Source organism: Salvelinus alpinus, chromosome 22 (genome assembly GCF_045679555.1).
Source record: "Salvelinus alpinus chromosome 22, SLU_Salpinus.1, whole genome shotgun sequence".
In the NCBI taxonomy this organism is placed as follows: domain Eukaryota; kingdom Metazoa; phylum Chordata; class Actinopteri; order Salmoniformes; family Salmonidae; genus Salvelinus; species Salvelinus alpinus.
Genome location: NC_092107.1, coordinates 17,434,022 through 17,451,982, shown reverse-complemented (window position 1 = coordinate 17,451,982; position 17,961 = coordinate 17,434,022). Strand labels below are relative to the sequence as shown.

Sequence of the window (17,961 nt, the reverse complement as noted above, 5' to 3'; positions counted from 1 at the left end):
AATATCCATGCTGATTAGCCAACTATAAATATTCAGCTCACTGCTACCAAAACCTAATGAAGCTAGTAGCTACTAGCTAGCCAATTAAAACGGTCAATTTTACCCTGCCCTGGGTGGAATCCAATGAGTTTCCTAAATGAAGGTAATGAAGATGGTACCTTATGACAATACATGGCTAGGTGCCCAATCACAATGCATTTTGGGATTTTAACTACTAAACATTACATTATTACATCCCTCTCCTCAGATCATGAGCTCGCACCCAGCATAGCCTCTATCCCGGGTCTGCGCTACTGGCAGGCCCGACAACGCTGCATTGGCAAAATTCATATACCATTTGTTATGTTTATGGGGAAACAAAACTGGGGTTCATGTCTGGGGGGTCCATGCCATGTCCGGCTTTGCCACCCCGTACTTTGCCAACCCATGTCTCTCGTTTCATCTCTCCATCTCCCTGTTGAGCACAACACATCCTCACTTCAGGACAGACTTTCCTCTCCAACTCCAACTTCTAATTTCTGACCACATCTCTGAAACGTATCACCACTGACAATTGTACACTATCTGCTCAGTTACCAACATGCATTCCTGTACATTTCCCTGCAGCAACGTTCACTCAAAAAAAAAATCACTTTGGAAACAGCTGTGACACATTCAACCTCGAGTGCATATTGAGAGAGTTATTACAAGACAAAATTCAAAGATGGGATGATAAATATTAACACAGAGTGTAGGGAGAGTCCGTTTATAAAGGATATTCGCTTCCCATTCTCAGTTGAATTGTGACTGTGATAAACATATTCCCCTCCTGTATTAATAGGCAGATGCCGTCCAAGTCACGTAATCTCCAGATGTGATTTACTTTAGGTACGGAGATGACGTTAGAGATGACCTGACCCGTGATGGATCATTTTAGAATTTTCACTGATGGTTTCAGTCCGGTTGACATGTGTATCAGATTTCCACGCCACAGGAATAGCCCATTAGTCACATCTAAAGATAATTTTAAACCATTGTGTTATTGACTCACATTGCCTGTGAGTCAATAATATCTGTTGCTGCTGTCTTTTTTGTGTCTTGTGGAGGAAACTACCATTGTGGTCAGCCTGACTGCCTGTCAAGTTGTAAGTTTCAGTCTGAACAATCCATCTGGAGGTGCTGGGGAGGTAGTGTGTGAGAAGTGTCTAGCCTGGTCTCTACCTCCGCCCTGAAGTAACTACTTCTCAAATGCATGTGTATGCTGAAGAAAACTCCCTCCCTCCTCCCCTAAACATCACTCGTCTCTTCCCCTCTCGTGTCTGGCTTATTCTCTCTCTGTCTTTCTCGTGCATGGCTGTCGGTCTGACATCTTGACTTCAGTGAGTGGACTGACTGCTAATGGTTGGCATTTCCCCATCACGGAGGACGTGTCCTGGGTTGAAAACATCGGTCTGTCGGTTGTCTTCTGGAGTGGTCGCAGCTCTCTTCCTGTCATCATGTGGGACTCTAATGGTCTGGCAGTAACTCAAAGGTTCTGAAGCCTCCCCTCAGGCTGTCTGAATGGAAATCTCCTGTGCCTGAGGGTTACTGAAGGAGACAGAAGTTCGTGACCCACTTTGGAGAACCATTGTCGGCAACAAGCTAAGTCCCACAACTGACAGGTGAGGTCTTCTAAAACGGTGGTCAGGACTCAGAAGTGGTCAAAAGTGTAGATGAAAGAATGATAGCGCTTTTGTCCACTTTTTTCCTTTCGGATGGAGTTCAGGCACTCTCTGAAAGTTAGTACACAGAGTATCACTGTATGTTTTAGAAGATAAGACATACACATATTGTCTCAAATTGATTGAGAGTCCTTGAGGTCTCAGTTCAATCTCTTCACAGATGCACGTCTGTGCTTCCTAAATATGCTACCTAAACATTGCGCTGACAAGATAATTCCGTTCTAAAATAACTCCCCTTCCCCCCCGACACACAATTTCCCCTGTTGCTCTGGATCAGGATGACAGTGGTAAAAGGAAACCTGTAGCAGTGTGAGTCAGTCTTACTAAATTATTAGACTAAAGAGGTCTGGGAATGAAGCCAGTAACTGATTCGACGTTCGAAAACATGCAAATTGCTCCCAAATTGCTTAAAGGGCAAAACAGAGGGTTGATTCTGAGAACTGTGGAAATGTGGAGGAGGACTGTCTGCTGATTGAGAAAAAAGTGGACATTTTCAAGGATGTAAACGAGTTACGCTTTGAGACCGTTGGGACACGAGACTATCCGTGACCTGGGAGATCTTTCGTCTAGCTGTCACTGTACGTCTGAGAGTCCCCTCCCTGTGCGTTTGGCTAAAAGAACATTAACATACTGCTGGACAGATGTAATGGAGTTAAATCCACAATAGAAGCGGTCTGGAGAGGGCTAGTAAGGATGGCTTCAGTGAGTAGATATTACATGTAGTGTCAGTCAAATGGACTTCTAATTGCTAAGCGAGGTTCATTTGACGTTAATAGAATACGGACAACACAAGGACTAAACAAAACCCACAATCTCAGGGAGTTAATCAAGATGGTGTGCAAACCTGACAGACAGAGAATCCTGTGGGAGAGAACGCAAGGCAGGTAGCATGTAGAGTTGCAGTCTTATGAAGGGTAGCCTGCTACACGAATATTCATGATGCTTTATTAATCAGACAGGACAGAAAAAGTGCATTCTTCAGGTCAAACATGAGATAACAAAACTTGTCTGAGAAAGTAGACCTACAGTGTTCTCCAGTAATGTACTGGAATGTACAGTTGAAGTTTACATACACCTTAGCCAAATACATTTAAACTCAGTTTTTCACAATTCCTGACATTTAATCCGAGTAAGAATTCCCTGTCTTAAGTCAGTTAGGATCACCACTTTATTTTAAGAATGTGAAAAGTCAGAATAATAGTAGAGAGAATTATTTATTTAAACGTTTATCACATTCCCAGTGGGTCAGAAGTTTACATACACTCAATTAGTATTTGGTAGCATTGCCTTTAAATTGTTTAACTTGGGTCAAACGTTTTGGGTAGCCTTCCACAAGATTCCCGCAATAAGTTGGGTGAATTTTGTCCCATTCCTCCTGACAGAGCTGGTGTAACTGAGTCAGGTTTGTAGGCCTTCTTGCTCACACACGCTTTTTCAGTTCTGCCCACAAATTTTCTATTGGATTGAGATCAGGGCTTTGTGATGGCCACTCCAATACCTTGACTTTGTTGTCCTTAAGCCATTTTGCCACAACTTTAGAAGTATGTTTGGCGTCATTGTCCATTAGGAAGACCGACTTGCGACCAAGCTTTAACTTCCTGACTGATGTCTTAAGATGTTGCTTCAATATATCCACATAATTTTCTCTCCTCATAATGCCATCTATTTTGTGAAGTGCACCAGTCCCTCCTGCAGCAAAGCACCCCCACAACATGATGCTGCCACCCCCATGCTTCACGGTTGGGATGGTGTTCTTTGGCTTGCAAGCCTCCCTCTTTTTCCTCCAAACATAACGATGGTCATTATGGCCAAACAGTTCTATTTTTGTTTCATCAGACCAGAGGACATTTGTACAAAAAGTACGATATTTGTACCCATGTGCAGTTGCAAACCGTAGTCTGGCTTTTTTATGGCGGTTTTGGAGCAGTGGCTTCTTCCTTGCTGAGCAGCCTTTCAGGTTATGTCGATATAGGACTCGTTTTACTGTGGATATAGATACTTTTGTACCTGTTTCCTCCAGCATCTTCACATGGTCCTTTGCTGTTGTTCTGGGATTGATTTACACTTTTCGCACCAAAGTACGTTCATCTCTAGGAGACAGAACGCGTCTCCTTCCTGAGCGGTATGACAGCTGCATGCTCCCATGGTGTTTATATTTGCGTACTATTGCTTGTACAGATGAACGTGGTAACTTCAGGCGTTTGGAAATTGCTCCCAAGGATGAACCAGACTTGTGGAGGTCTACAATTATTTTTCTGAGGTCTTGGCTGATTTCTTTTGATTTTCCCATGATGTCAAGCAAAGAGGCACTGAGTTTGAAGGTAGGCCTTGAAATACATCCACAGGTACACCTCCAATTGACTCAAATGATGTCAATTAGCCTATCAGAAGCTTCTAAAGCCATTACATAATTTTCTGTAACTTTCCAAGCTGTTTAAAGGCACAGTCAAATTAGTGTATGTAAACTTCTGACCCACTGGAATTGTGATACAGTGAATTATAGGTGAAGTAATCTGTCTGTAAACAATTGTTGGAAAAATTACTTGCGTCATGCACACAGTAGATGTCCTAACCGGCTTGCCAAAACGTAACTTTGTTAAAAATAAATTTGTTGAGTGGTTGAAAAACGAGTTTTAATGGGTCTAACCTAAGTGTATGTAAACGTCCGACTTCAACTGTACGTTTGGACAGGTATTCTGCACATTCGTTTAAAAAAAAAAGTATAAACAGAGTTGGGTTTTTTTTTAAGAAAGGGGAAATGAGTCTGTGTTAGAGCGAACGGAACCACAATAGCGGAGTTATCAAGAACGCACCCACAGTGGTCACACAGATACAGCATTATGCACTGTAGTTTGTGGTGTCGTGTCAGTATTTGGAAAGATTTGTATCAGCAGTTATGAATTTATTGTTGGTTAAGAGTCAACGGAACATTAGTAATCTAGACCAGATTAGACCTTTATTAGACCAGACCATCTAGACCTTTATTTCCTTGTTACTAAGAGGGGAATACCACGGTTACTCACAACTCAAGCTGTCGTTATGCCACCGACACCTACGTTCAGCCTTTTCACTTTTTCTGATGAACGTTGTCACGGGCGCAAAATGTTCAACTAACGCAATGATTATTCCATCAATGTCTCTGAAAGTGAAAGATGTTTCTAAATTACACAGTGATTGCACCAGCATAGCAGAATGTTCTGATTAATGGTTAGCACGTTATGATCTGTCATCTTTCAACAAACCAAAGTACAGTGCTAAGGTTGCCCAATTCACAGTGGTAACAATACAAAGGAAAATGTGCAGATCGTCACATAGTCAACGCTCATTCTTATTGGCTGCAAAATGAACTACTAATCATTTTCGCCTCACCTCAAGTAGGCTATTTGCCGTCATCCACATGGTGAGAACCTAGATTAATGACAGATCTGTGGATCACCCATAGAATTACCCTTTTAAGATCCATATCATGAGCATTAACCCACGGAATAGGAATGAGTGCTTGATCAGTCTGGATTACATACCAATTATATACCTTAGAGCACATTTACATCACATGCCAATTCATGCCAATGTATTATCATCCACTTATACCATTAAGGGCCTTCTGTTTCTGCACACTGACAACAACAAAGCCTGAGTGTGGGATGAGGATGGAAACATAGCAACGTCATCTTCTCAGCCACGTACATTTTTTCTTTTTTTAATGATTTCCTGTTTTATCTTTCAGAACTCGGCCTTTCTCCAATTCGAGCCAATCAACACCTTTTAGTGCAATAATTCAAAAGAAGACTTTGTATTACTCCACCAGAGAGCTGAGAAGGTAATTATGTGATTGCGCTACTAATCATCTAAATACACATTTTGGTGTATGTGGTGTAGTGAAAGGAACATAGATGTCCATCCTATTAATTGCTGCCATGTTTCCCAGAATCTAATTGGGATTTAGATTGGAATAGTGATGTTTGTGTCATGTGATCGTCAGACCTGCATGTCTATTTCAGGAGCAAGCTTGAACAGAAACTTAGATCTGATTATCAGTGTGTAGTACCAGTCCCAATGTCATCACCAATGACTGATAAAGTTACTGCCGCAGGACATATTTTCTTCCCGCTATGATCGTAGCACCCCTGTGACCTTTTATAGAACTATGTCCTTCCTTGCATTTCACTAAAGTGTTTAAATAAGCATTAAAGCTACGAACTGTCCTGCTGTCAGTCTTATTGCCTCCAAAATATCTGGTTAATCCAATCCCAGGGCCTGGCTCTGGCACATCGAACGTCACAATGAAGTGCAAATGCTCTCCCACGAATCACAATCTGTGCTGTGGCAGATAGTCAGCCAGTTTGAAACCATGCAGAACAATAACCATGGGAAATGTTGATGCAATTACTGGACAGCGGCATTAACATAAGGTAATATAAACCCGTTAGGAGGAGGAAGCCAATATTTCCATGACACATTTTTGTCCAATCATAAGGTCCTGAACCCAATGACAGTAACTGCTATCATACACAGAGGGGGTCAGACAATATAGGTCACAAATCCTGAAATTGGTGAAGCTTTTCACACAAAGTATTTAAAAGTGGAGAGATGGTTTCACAGGCAATTTGGAGTTAGCCAGTTCCACTGCAATAAGGCTCAAATCGATATCTGTGAGACCATGACTAAACCGCAGAGGCCCACTCTTGAAGGGTAGACTCATATTTTCCATCCAGATCCCATTATCAAGCTCAAATAGTATGTTACATTTTTGACTGTGTCAGAGTGGATAGCCAAAGGGTTTTATCTTTTTGACACATAAACAATTTTGTCAATGAAATGGGTTGGAGCAAAATGTGATGAGCTGGATACTGGGATATATAAAAAAAATGATTGTGAGTAATGATTGTGAGTAAGAGGACGCCATCTTTTGAGGGATGAGTTCAACTGATATGTGTTATACAGTATTGTGTCTATTTATACAGTGCATTTGGAAAGTATTCAGACCCCTTCACTTTTTCCACATTTTGTTACGTTACAGACTTATTCTAAAACTGATTAAATAAGTTTTTTCCTCATCAATCTACACACAATACCCCACAATGACAAAGTGAAAACAGGTTTTTAGAAATGTTTGCAAAAGAAACAGAAATAACTTACTTACATAAGTTTTCAGACCCTTTGCTATGAGAGTTGAAATTGAGCTTAGCTGCATTCTGTGTCCATTGATCATCCTTGAGATGTTTCTACAACTTGATTGGAGTCCACCTGTGGTAAATTCAATTGATTGGACATGATTTGGAAAGGCACACACCTGTCTATATAAGGTCCCACAGTTGACAGTGCATGTCAGAGCAAAAACCAAGCCATGAGGTCTAAGGAATTGTCCGTAGAGGATTGTGTCGAGGCACAGATCTGGGGAAGGGTACCAAAAAATACCAGCAGCATTGAAGGTCCCCAAGAACACATTGGCCTCCATCATTCTTAAATGGAAGAAGTTTGGAACCACCAAGACTCTTCATAGAGCTGACATCCTGGCCAAATTGAGCAACCAGGGGAGAAGGGCCTTGGTCAGGGATGTGACCAAAAACCCGTTGGTCACTGTGACAAAGCTCCAGAGTTCCTCCGTGGAGATGGGAGAAACTTCCAAAAGGACAACCATCTCTGCTGCACTCCACCAAAAAGGCCTTTATAGTAGAGTGGCCAGAAGGAAGCCACTCCTCAGTAAAAGACACATGACAGCCTGCTTGGAGTTTACCAAAAGGTACCTAAAGGACTCTCAGACCATGAGAAAAAAGAATCTCTGGTCTGATGAAATCAAGATTGAACTCTGGCCTGAATGCCAAGCGACACGCCTGGAGGAAACCAGGCACCGCTCATCACCTGGCCAATACTATCCCTACGGTGAAGCATGGTGGTGGCAGCATCATGCTGTGGGGATGTGGGAGACTAGTCAGGATCGAGGGAAAGACGAACGGAGCAAAGTACAGAGAGATCCTTGATGAAAACCTGCTCCGGACCGCACAGGATCGCAGACTGGGGCGAAAGTTCACCTTCCAACAGGACAACGACCCTAATCACACAGCCAAGACAACGCAGGAGTGGCTTCGGGACAAGTCTCTGAATGTCCTTGAGTGGCCCAGTCAGTGCCCGAACTTGAACTCGATCAAACATCTCTGGCGAGACCTGAAAATAGCTGTGCTGCGATGTTACCCATCCATCATGGCAGGGCTTGAGAAGATCTGCAGAGAAGAATGGGGAAACTCCCCTAATACAGGTGTGCCAAACTTGTAGCGTCATACCCAAAAAAGACTCAAGGCTGTAATCGTTGCCAAAGGTGCTTCAACAAAGTACTGAGTAAAGGGTCTGAATACTTCTGTAAATGTGATATTTAAAAATAAAAAAAAGTTTTTGCTTTGTCCTTATGTGGTATTGTGTGCAGATTGATGAAGGACAAAAACTTTTTTATACATTTTAGAATAAGGCTGTAACATATCAAAATGTGGAAAATGTGAAGGGGTCTGAATACTTTCCGAAGGCACTGTATGTGTCTCTATGATACACTTTATGGGCTCTATTCAATCTGTAAAGCTGACGTGTTACAGATTCCGCGATAGAAATGTAAAGGCCATTTCCGAATGAGCCGACGTATGCAGTGTTTACTGTGAATGCAGTCTCCGCTAAAGCGGGACCATTGCCTTTGAATTTCAATCAAGCTGTAAAGCTGAACTTCCGCAATGCGGATTGAGTAGAGCCCTATGTGAGTAACTTTCGACTAAATGAGACAACAGGAAGTTCTAGGAAAGACAGACTAGGCTGTCTCATTTATGACTCAAGACTGTGTCTAAATACAACTTTCCTGGTTAAATAAATGTAAAAAAAAAAATTTGGGCAAAGACTACTGAAACTTGATTTTTAACACAGGTGAAAATCAAGCTTTTCTGATCAGGGTTCATACATCACAAGCGATTCAAACTATATTTTATTTTACACTAATAACATACAAAATATACATGTTTCAAGCAGACAACCATAGTCCCTGTGCCCAAGAACACTAAGGTAACCTGCCTAAATGACTACTGGCCCGTAGCACTCACATCTGGAGCCATGAAGCGCTTTGAAAGGCAGATCATGGCTCACATCAACACCATTGTCCCAGAAACCCTAGACCCACTGCAATTTGCATACCGCCCAAACAGATCCACAGATGATGCAATCTCTATTGCACTCCACACTGCCCTTTCCCACCTGGACAAAAGGAACACCTGTGTGAGAATGCTATTCATTGACTACAGCTCAGCGTTCAACACCATAGTGTTCTCAAAGCTCAAAAATAAGGACCCTGGGACTAAACACCTCCCTCTACAGCTGGATCCTGGACTTGCGGACGGGCTGCCCCCAGGTGGTAAGGGTAGGTAACAACACATCCGCCACGCTGATCCTCAAAACGGGGGCCCCTCAGGGGTGCGTGCTCAGTCCCCTCCTGTACTCCCTGTTCACTCATGACTGCACGGCCAGGCACGACTCCAACAACATCATTAAGTTTGCCGATGAGACAACAGTGGTAGACCTGATCACCGACAACGACGAGACAGCCAAAGGGAGGAGGTCAGAGACCTGGCCGTGTGGTGCCAGGACAACAACCTCTCCCTCAACATGGTCAAGACAAAGGAGATGATTGTGGACTACAGGAAAAAGAGGGCCGAGCATGCACCCATTCTCATCGACGGGGCTGCAGTGGAGCAGGTTGAGAGCTTCTAGTTCCTTGGTGTCCACATCACCAGCAAACTAACATGGTCCAAGCACACCAAGACAGTCGTGAAGAGAGCATGACAAAACCTATCCCCCTTCAGGAGACTGAAAAGATTTGGCATGGGTCCTCAGATCCTCAAAAGGTTCTACAGCTGCACCATCGAGAGCATCCTGACGGGTTGCATCACTGCCTGGTATGGCAACTGCTCGGCCTCCGACCACAAGGCGCTACAGAGGGTAATGTGAACGGCCTAGTACATCACTGGGGCCAAGCTTCCTGCCACCCAGGATCTCTATACCAGGCGGTGTCAGAGGAAGACCATAAAAAAATGTTAAACTCCAGCCGCCCTAGTCATAGACTGTCCTCTCTGCTACCACACGTCAAGCGGTACCGGAGCGTCAAGTCTAGGTCCAAGAGGCTTCTAAACAGTTTCTACCCCAAGCCATAAGACACCTAATCAAATGGCTACACAGACTATTTGCATTGCCCCACCCCCTCTTTTACACCACTGCTACTCTCTGTTGTTATCATCTATGCATAGTCACTTTAATAACTCTACCAACATGTACATATTACCTCAACTAACCGGTGCCACCGGACATTGAATTTGTACCGGTACCCCCCTGTATATACTCCGCTATTGTTATTTTACTGCTGCTCTTTAATTACTTGTTACTTTTATTTCTTATTCTTATCCATATTTTTTTTAAACTGCATTGTTGGTTAGGGGCTCGTAAGTAAGCATTTCACTGTAAGGTGAAGCTTCCTGCCATCCAGGACCTCTATACCTGTTGTATTCAGCACATTTGATTTGATTTGGATTTGATTTGATTTGTTTGTCTTTTCAGGAACTACTCCAGTTTGGACCTGAACAAAGATAGAGGAACAGATGGATAAAACAAACTTCAACTTGACTTGCGTGACAATCTCGAATAGCCCTATCAGTGACTTCTTGATGGGCATCTACATCCTGGCCTTTATCCTGGGCTTGGCCTTTAACCTATTGACCCTTGGCCCCATCGTCCAGCAGGTCCGCAGCCAGAACGCCCTGGGGGTATTCCTGCTCAACCTGTCCCTGTCTGACCTACTCTATATCTTTACCATGCCTCTCTGGATCAACTACTACCACCGGGACCACCACTGGAGCCTGGGCAGCCTCTCCTGCAGCGTGGCCGGCTTCTTCTACTACTCCAACATGTACCTTAGCATCTACCTGCTGTGCTGCATCTCTGTGGACCGCTGCCTGGCCGTCACCTACCCCCTAAGGACCAAAGCCTTTCGCAGCGTGCGCTACGCCTGGGTGCTTTGTCTGGTCGTTTGCGTGACTGTCATGTCCGGACACGGCCTGGTGCTGTTCAAAGACAACCTGCAGGACGCCCACGACGACGCGCAGGACCGCTGCTACGAGACCTACCCCATGCCGCAGCCCGTGGCCCTGTTCAACCTGCTGCGGGTGGGCATCGGCTTCCTGCTGCCCTTGCTGGTGCTGGGGCTGTGTTACTGGAGGATCCTGGGCCAGGTGAAGCAGAGCGAGGGGCTGGGGGAGGAGGCTAAGAGGAAGGTACGGCTGCTGTCCTTCGGGGTGATCGGGATTTTCTCTGTGTGCTTCGCCCCCTACCACCTCCTCCTGCTGACCCGCTCCCTGGCCTACTACTATTACCACATGGACGAAAAGATGTACTGTCAGTTTGAGCAGAAAATGCACTTCCCTTTCTCGTTTACGCTGGCCCTATCCAGCCTGAACAGTGTGGTGGACCCAGTGCTGTATGTGCTGGTCAGTAACGGGGTGAGGGAGGACATGAGACTGTGCTTCTGTGGGAACAGACAGGGTCAGAGGGAGAGAGAGAGTCCCCTCTCCACTGAACCATGGAACACACATATTACAAGTCTGATCTGATTACATACTGTGTGTGTTTGTGTAGAAGGTTGGGCAGGTTACTTTCTAAATGTAATCAATTACAGTTACTAGTTGCCTGTCCAAAATTGTAATCAGTAACGTAACTTTTGGATTACCCAAACTCACTTTCAGTTACTTTTGGATTGCCTTCCCTTTAAGAGGCATTAGAAGAAGACAAAAAAGATCCATCCAATGCATTTGGTGTGTCATCATAGTGGTCTCTGACTCGCTCAGGTGGAACAAACGGATGCTTTTTCCAATGCTGAATTGAATGTCACTGAGAAAACAGAATGCTGTCATAAGGTGTCTGAATTTAAAAGTAATCTAAGTAATCATGTTTTTCAAGGGTATCGGTAATCTGATTACTATATCTTTGCTGGTAACGTAACTGAATACAGTTACAGTTTGTTGTATTTATGCCCTTCATCTATTGCAGTAAATCCCTTCCGTGCACATTGTAAATTGGACGGCATGTTTGTTCTGTGTGACTTCAATAACATGTTCTTTCATATCAACCCACTTTCATGGACAATCAGTCAATCAGGTTGTCTTTAAAATGTTCAAAGAAAAGCCTTTGTGAAGTTCTTCTAACATTCTGCTTGGTGATGAGGATGGGTATTGTGTTCTTTAATTGGAGCTTTCTATTAATGCCTGTCCTCATTGGTATGGAAAATCCTTTCAAAGGCTGTCTGTTCTGGCTTTATGTTGCAGGATTGCTCCGCTTGAAGGGCCCTTGAATCTCTTCAGGCCTGCCACAGGTTTGTATTGATATGTGCTTGGTTTACAAATTAACCTTCTTGTTCTAATTTGCCTGTTTGTGGACTGACATGAATCAGAAGAACATTTGTCAATTTCATATACTGTATATCCAAAACTAAAAACTATGTAATATACAATACGGGTGTTAAATCACAGAAAATACAGTACTGGACATTGAAGACATGTTGTACAAATGTTCACCCAATAAACATAAAAGGAAGCTACCCAAATGTGTATATTTGTTCTTACGTTTCCATGTACAATTCCATTATCGGACAAATCAGTTCCCCTCTCAGTCCATCAAGGTAAAATATAAAAATAAGAGAACAAAAATCCAGCGCTGGAAAAAAATGAACTGCCTCATCAATTTAGACACTTAGTCAGTACAGCTCTTTAACAAATGTTTGAACATGAGAGATCACTGTAGACCCTTGCTTTAATTAAGGAGTGTGATGCTGATTTATGTCGGTTGGCGCCCCCCCTCGGGTTGTGCCGTGGCGGAGATCTTTGTGGGCTATACTCGGCCTTGTCTCAGGATGGTAAGTTGGTGGTTGAAGATATCCCTCTAGTGGTGTGGGGGCTGTGCTTTGGCAAGTGGGTGGGGCTATATGCTGCCTGTTTGGCCCTGTCCTGGGGTATCGTCGGATGGGGCCACAGTGTCTCCCGACCCGTAATGTCTCAGCAGCCAGTATTTATACTGCAGTAGTTTTTGTGTCGGGTGGCTAGGATCAGTCTGTTATATCTGGAGTATTTCTCCTGTCTTATCCGGTGTCCTGTGTGAATGTAAGTATGCTGTCTCTAATTCTCTCTCTCTTTCTCTCTTTCTTTCTTTCTCTCTCTCGGAGGACCTAAGCCCTAGGACCATGCCTCAGGACTACCTGGCCTGATGACTCCTTGCTGTCCCCAGTTCACCTGGCTGTGCTGCTGCTCCATTTTCAACTGTTCTGCCTGCAGCTATGGAACCCTGACCTGTTCACCGGACGTGCTACCTGTCCCAGACCTGCTGTTTTCAACTCTCTAGTGACAGCAGGAGCGGTAGAGATACTCTGAATGATCCGCTATGAAAAGCCAACTGACATTTACTCCTGAGGTGCTGACCTGTTGCACCCTCGACAATCACTGTGATTATTATTATTTGACCCTGCTGGTCATCTATGAACATTTGAACATCTTGGCCATGTTCTGTTGTAATCTCCACCCGGCACAGCCAGAAAAGGACTGGCCACCCCTCATAGCCTGGTTCCTCTCTAGGTTTCTTCCTAGGTTCTGGCCTTTCTAGGGAGTTTTTCCTAGCCACCGTGCTTCTACACCTGCATTGCTTGCTGTTTGGGGTTTTAGGCTGGGTTTCTGTACAGCACTTTGTGACATCAGCTGATGTAAGAAGGGCTTTATAAATACATTTGATTGAATGATTGATGCAGCTGTGGGGATGGGACTTACTGTAGTCCCTCTGTTTCCGGGTGGGGGTTGGGGTATTTGTGGGGCTCATGGTTCCTATCCTAGTGATGGTCCCTTTGATCCTTACATTCTGGATAAGAGCTCTCTGGTGCTGATGAGGAAAGCCGAACAGAAGACTCGGGAGACGATATGGCTCACAGAGGGCACGGCTCCGATCCAGCCTCGCTGACAGCTAACATAACGTAAAATGAGCCGTAATTAAAACAGCCACACAGTCCATAATCAGTAGACGGTAACACAGACCGCCCCACATGCCATAATTATAACGGCCAGCAATGTTTTGTCTCTGTTGCTGCAGTTACAGAGAGGGATGGACAATTATCCACGGCTTTCGAAACCGTTTATTTGAACATCCCTCCCAAACAAGGTCATATCAGTGCTGCTTGATTATCTGGAAGAAAACGGTCATAAGCCAATATCAGTAGGTCTCATGGAGCAAATCCAATAACCAGCGGTGAGAAGGAAAGTTTGTAATGAAATAATTTACTACAATCCAATATAACGGTGTTTGCATGAATGAAAATGAGATGTAGTGACGTTCGTTCTATCTGCTCAGTGCCGATCAGATGATAAGAGCTGAGAAGAGAAGAGTTTTAGCTAAATCTGACAGGAACGGCCAGGTTCCAGACAGAGTCCAGACTCAAATGATTTTGGAACACAATCGGCCGCCACATTCTTTGTCACCAAAAGGAGGGTTCAATAATCGCTTCTCGGTGGCAAGCATTTCTGTGACCTTCCTTAGCGCTGACAGTGGAGAGAGTTTTAAAGAGAGACAGCATTCAAATGGCAGGTTATCTTGCTATGTGTGGATTGGTGTTTAATGATTCACATGATAGCATGCTGCTTGTCAATAAAGCTCCCACTGTGCCCGTCGATACGGTAGCAGGCTGAGTGGTTGGCATTTTACTGGTGGGAACAGTGGGCTACGACGTGAATGCTTGCTCTGATTCTGAGCTGCTCACGGGGACCAAACTCTTGAAATGAGACGCGCTGAAAAGCACAGATTTATCTGTCATATTGAATTGGTTTCATGAGGGCTGGGAACAGCCTGTTTACAGAAGGAGGCCCCCTTCTCTTAGAGATAACGATAAGGTAGTTTCACAGAGCAAAAAAATAGTAATTTCCATTGTAATTTCCTCTCTTTACCTCCCTGAATGACTTTTGGTCTGTCTCAGTGCCAGAGCCTTGTTGAACATGATGCCAAGGAAAGATATGCAGACAGTGTTATTTTTGGAGACTGAACATTCTTCAGAAATACAACTAATTCAAGATAGTAAACGAGGTCCTATTTCTCAAAAGGCCATTGGAGTGGTCCGGTTTCTGCTTGCTCGGTTTGTTAAGCTGCGTCCGGGAAACTACTATTATGTATGTATGAATTATGTATGTTGCATTAGTGAGTTTTGTTTTCAAACACAAAATGTAATTCTAGGATCTTTATAAAGACAGCGCCTCATTGAAAACCAATTTCCTCTGTCTAAGGGTCCTTGATAGATCTCATCAAATTATGGAAGAGTATTAGATTACCTAAACCCTTATTTCCATGTGTACCATTTGTGAAAGCAATGTGCTAAATTATGCATGAACTGTAGCAATATAATGTTATTTTATAATCAATTACTGCAGCTCTATAGCACTCCATCAGAAATGGCCTAGATGTATGGAGTTTTCAACCTGTGATAGATGTAAAATGATGCTAACAAATGAGTATGTGACTTTAACCCTTTCTGGGTTACCCAGAAGTAAAAATGATCTTGCGAAAGTTTGTAATTTACTGTTTCACTTCTGGGGGGAAACTCCATTAACAATTGTGATTACCTTTGTGCAAATGGAGGAAGTGAAGTCTTCTCCCTAGCAAATGGAAACTCTAGGCCAAACCCCTCCCTTCTGCTAATTTAACCTGTGTTTATCATGGCAAAAAATGAATTTTTACGATATAGCCAATTTTGACTTTGGGCAGACCGTACCACCTAATTGTGATTAGTCCAAATAATCAATGATGAAAACCCAAAACCAGGAGCTACTGCTTGTAATCACATCATTCTATGTGAGCCTTGAAAGATTCTCGCCATTTCATCTGTCCACGAGAGACTAAGGCAGCTGAAGCTTGTATATGATAATGCTACATAAAATGGCTGTATGTATAGAAAACACTTGACCAATGAGCAGTTTGAAAAACACTATCAAGGGCTAGGCACTGTGGAACAAACAGTTATGATAATCTCCCTGATATGCATGTTTTGTGTGTGTGCGCGCCTGTATGCTTGAAGACACTCGCCCCCTTACGTATCCTCAAGTCTTCTCATATCAACTATGGCTTGCATACACACCTGTATACACACTGTTGATCATGTTCATCCGAGGATCTCCGCAGCTCTCCTTGAAGCCTACACACTTGTCCCATTCACTTCACACAGATCTGTGTGAAATATTAGGGTTGCAAAATTTGTGGAACTTTCAATAAATAAATCCTCCTACCAGGATTGCTGGAAAAGCAGGGATGTTCCACAAATGTTTCAACCCTTGTAAAAACAATGACATCTTATTGCTGCACTACAGGAAGAAAGCACAGCAAGGCATTTGCTTTCAGCTACGAATGTGGAAAACGTTCCCTCACCCTGTGACTGAAGAACATCATGGTCTTACAGTGTGTGTTGGTACTATCAATGACAAGCTCCCTTAAACATTGATATATTGTACCCCACACGGATCCCGTGTGAGATACAACGAAGCACTAAGCTCTTAGAGGAGGAGAAAATAGAAAACAGAAATCACAAAAGATGAGTACTTCAGATCCAAGCTAAAAGCGAATCTATTGTCTCTCAGTGCCACATCTTCCATTACTGCTAAATGTGGTATGGAGCAGCTACTATGAACATACCAGTAACAACTGATAGATTCCCTGCCACACCACTCTCACAGTTGGTGTTCCAATGTGTGTTATAGTGAAAATTAGAAGTGTTTTTAACACGGGAGGAAATTGAAACGTTGGAGTATAGGTGTAAAGAAAAGGAGAATACAGTAGGCCGATTGAAAATGATATTTGTAGTTGGTGAAACTGCCATGTCTGTTTTCGATATTACAACAACAAAGTTTACTTTAAACATCGAACACTCTTTTGTCCCTTTTACCGCAATGCTGGATGCCCCCTTTTCATTTCATCAACAAAACAAAAACAATAACAAAGGCGCTGGGGTGAACAGTGGCGCTCTTTCACCTTATACAGATATCAACTTTAAGGGCTCTATTCAATCCGTGGCACTGAAGATCCGTTTTGTAACAGGGTTGACAATTAAAAGGCAATGTTCCCGTGGTCGCAGAGACTGCATTCACGGTAAACACTGCATATGTCGGCTCAATCGGAAATTACTTCTAAAATTTGAACACTGATGTTCCGCGATACTTTGGCGATATGGATTTTCATACAGCCCTAAGGAAACACACACAAAGCTCTCTCTACAAGCAAAAACTCAAACAGGAAGTACCAGTGACGCGCCCAATTGGGAAGTGGTCCGATGAAGCGGATGATAAGCTACAGAACTGGAATATGTTCCGGGATTCATCTGATGGCATTGAGGAGTTTACCACATCAGTCACCGGCTTCACTACTAAGTGCATCGACAACGTCGTCCCCACAGTGACTGTATATACATATCCCAACCAGAAGCCATGGATTACAGGCTAAAGAATAGAGCTGCCGCTTTCAAGGACGCTACAAGAAATCCCACTACGACCTCCGATGAGCCATTAAACAGACAACGCGTCAATACCGGACTAAGATCGAAATCTACTACGCCGGCACTGATGCTTGTCGGATGTGGCAGGACTTGCAACTGCCACGGATTGCGACGGGAAACCCAGCCATGAGCAGGAGTGGAGTGTAATGGATTACAGCATGTAAACATTATTAAAGTGACTAGTGGTCCGTTATTAAAGTGGCCAGTGATTTCATGTCTATGTACATAGGGAAGCGGCCTCTAAGGTGCAGGGTTGAGTAGCCGGGCGGTAGTCGGCTAGTGATGGCTATTTAACAGTCTGATGGCCTTGAGATAGAAACTGTTTTTCAGTCTCTCGGTCCCAGCTTTGATGCACCTGTACTGACCTCACTTTCTGGATGATAGCGGGGTGAAAAGGCCGTGGCTCGGGTGGTTGATGTCCTTGATGATCTTTTTGGCCTTCCTGTGACATTGGGTGCTGTAAGTGTCCTGGAGGGCAGTGGTCCCCTGGTGATGCGTTGGGCAGACCGCACCACCCTCTGGAGAGACCTGCAGTTGCGGGCGGTGCAATTGCTGTACCAGGCGGTGATACAGCCCGACAGGATGCTCTCAATTGAGCATCTGTAAAAGTCTCTGAGGGTCTTAGGGGCCAAGCCAAATTTCTTCAGCCTCCTGAGGTTGAAGAGGCACTGTTGCGCCTTC

At 43.9% G+C, this 17,961-nt stretch overlaps 1 protein-coding gene across 1 annotated transcript; it reads left to right on the top strand.

Annotated features, from left to right (window-relative positions):
- The first annotated feature begins 1,169 nt into the window (after positions 1–1,169).
- gpr184 (G protein-coupled receptor 184) lies at positions 1,170–12,646 on the top strand. The gene is made up of 3 exons (XM_071359300.1): positions 1,170–1,640; positions 5,428–5,520; positions 10,281–12,646. Exon 3 carries the CDS (start codon positions 10,322–10,324, stop codon positions 11,327–11,329), a length of 1,008 nt encoding a protein of 335 aa, XP_071215401.1. The 5' UTR covers positions 1,170–1,640; positions 5,428–5,520; positions 10,281–10,321; the 3' UTR covers positions 11,330–12,646.
- The last annotated feature ends 5,315 nt before the right edge of the window (positions 12,647–17,961 follow it).

What these genes read in the sequence shown, in the direction of transcription:
- gpr184 (XM_071359300.1), top strand. Translation starts at nt 10,322, where the DNA reads ATGGATAAAACAAACTTCAACTTGACTTGCGTGACAATCTCGAATAGC.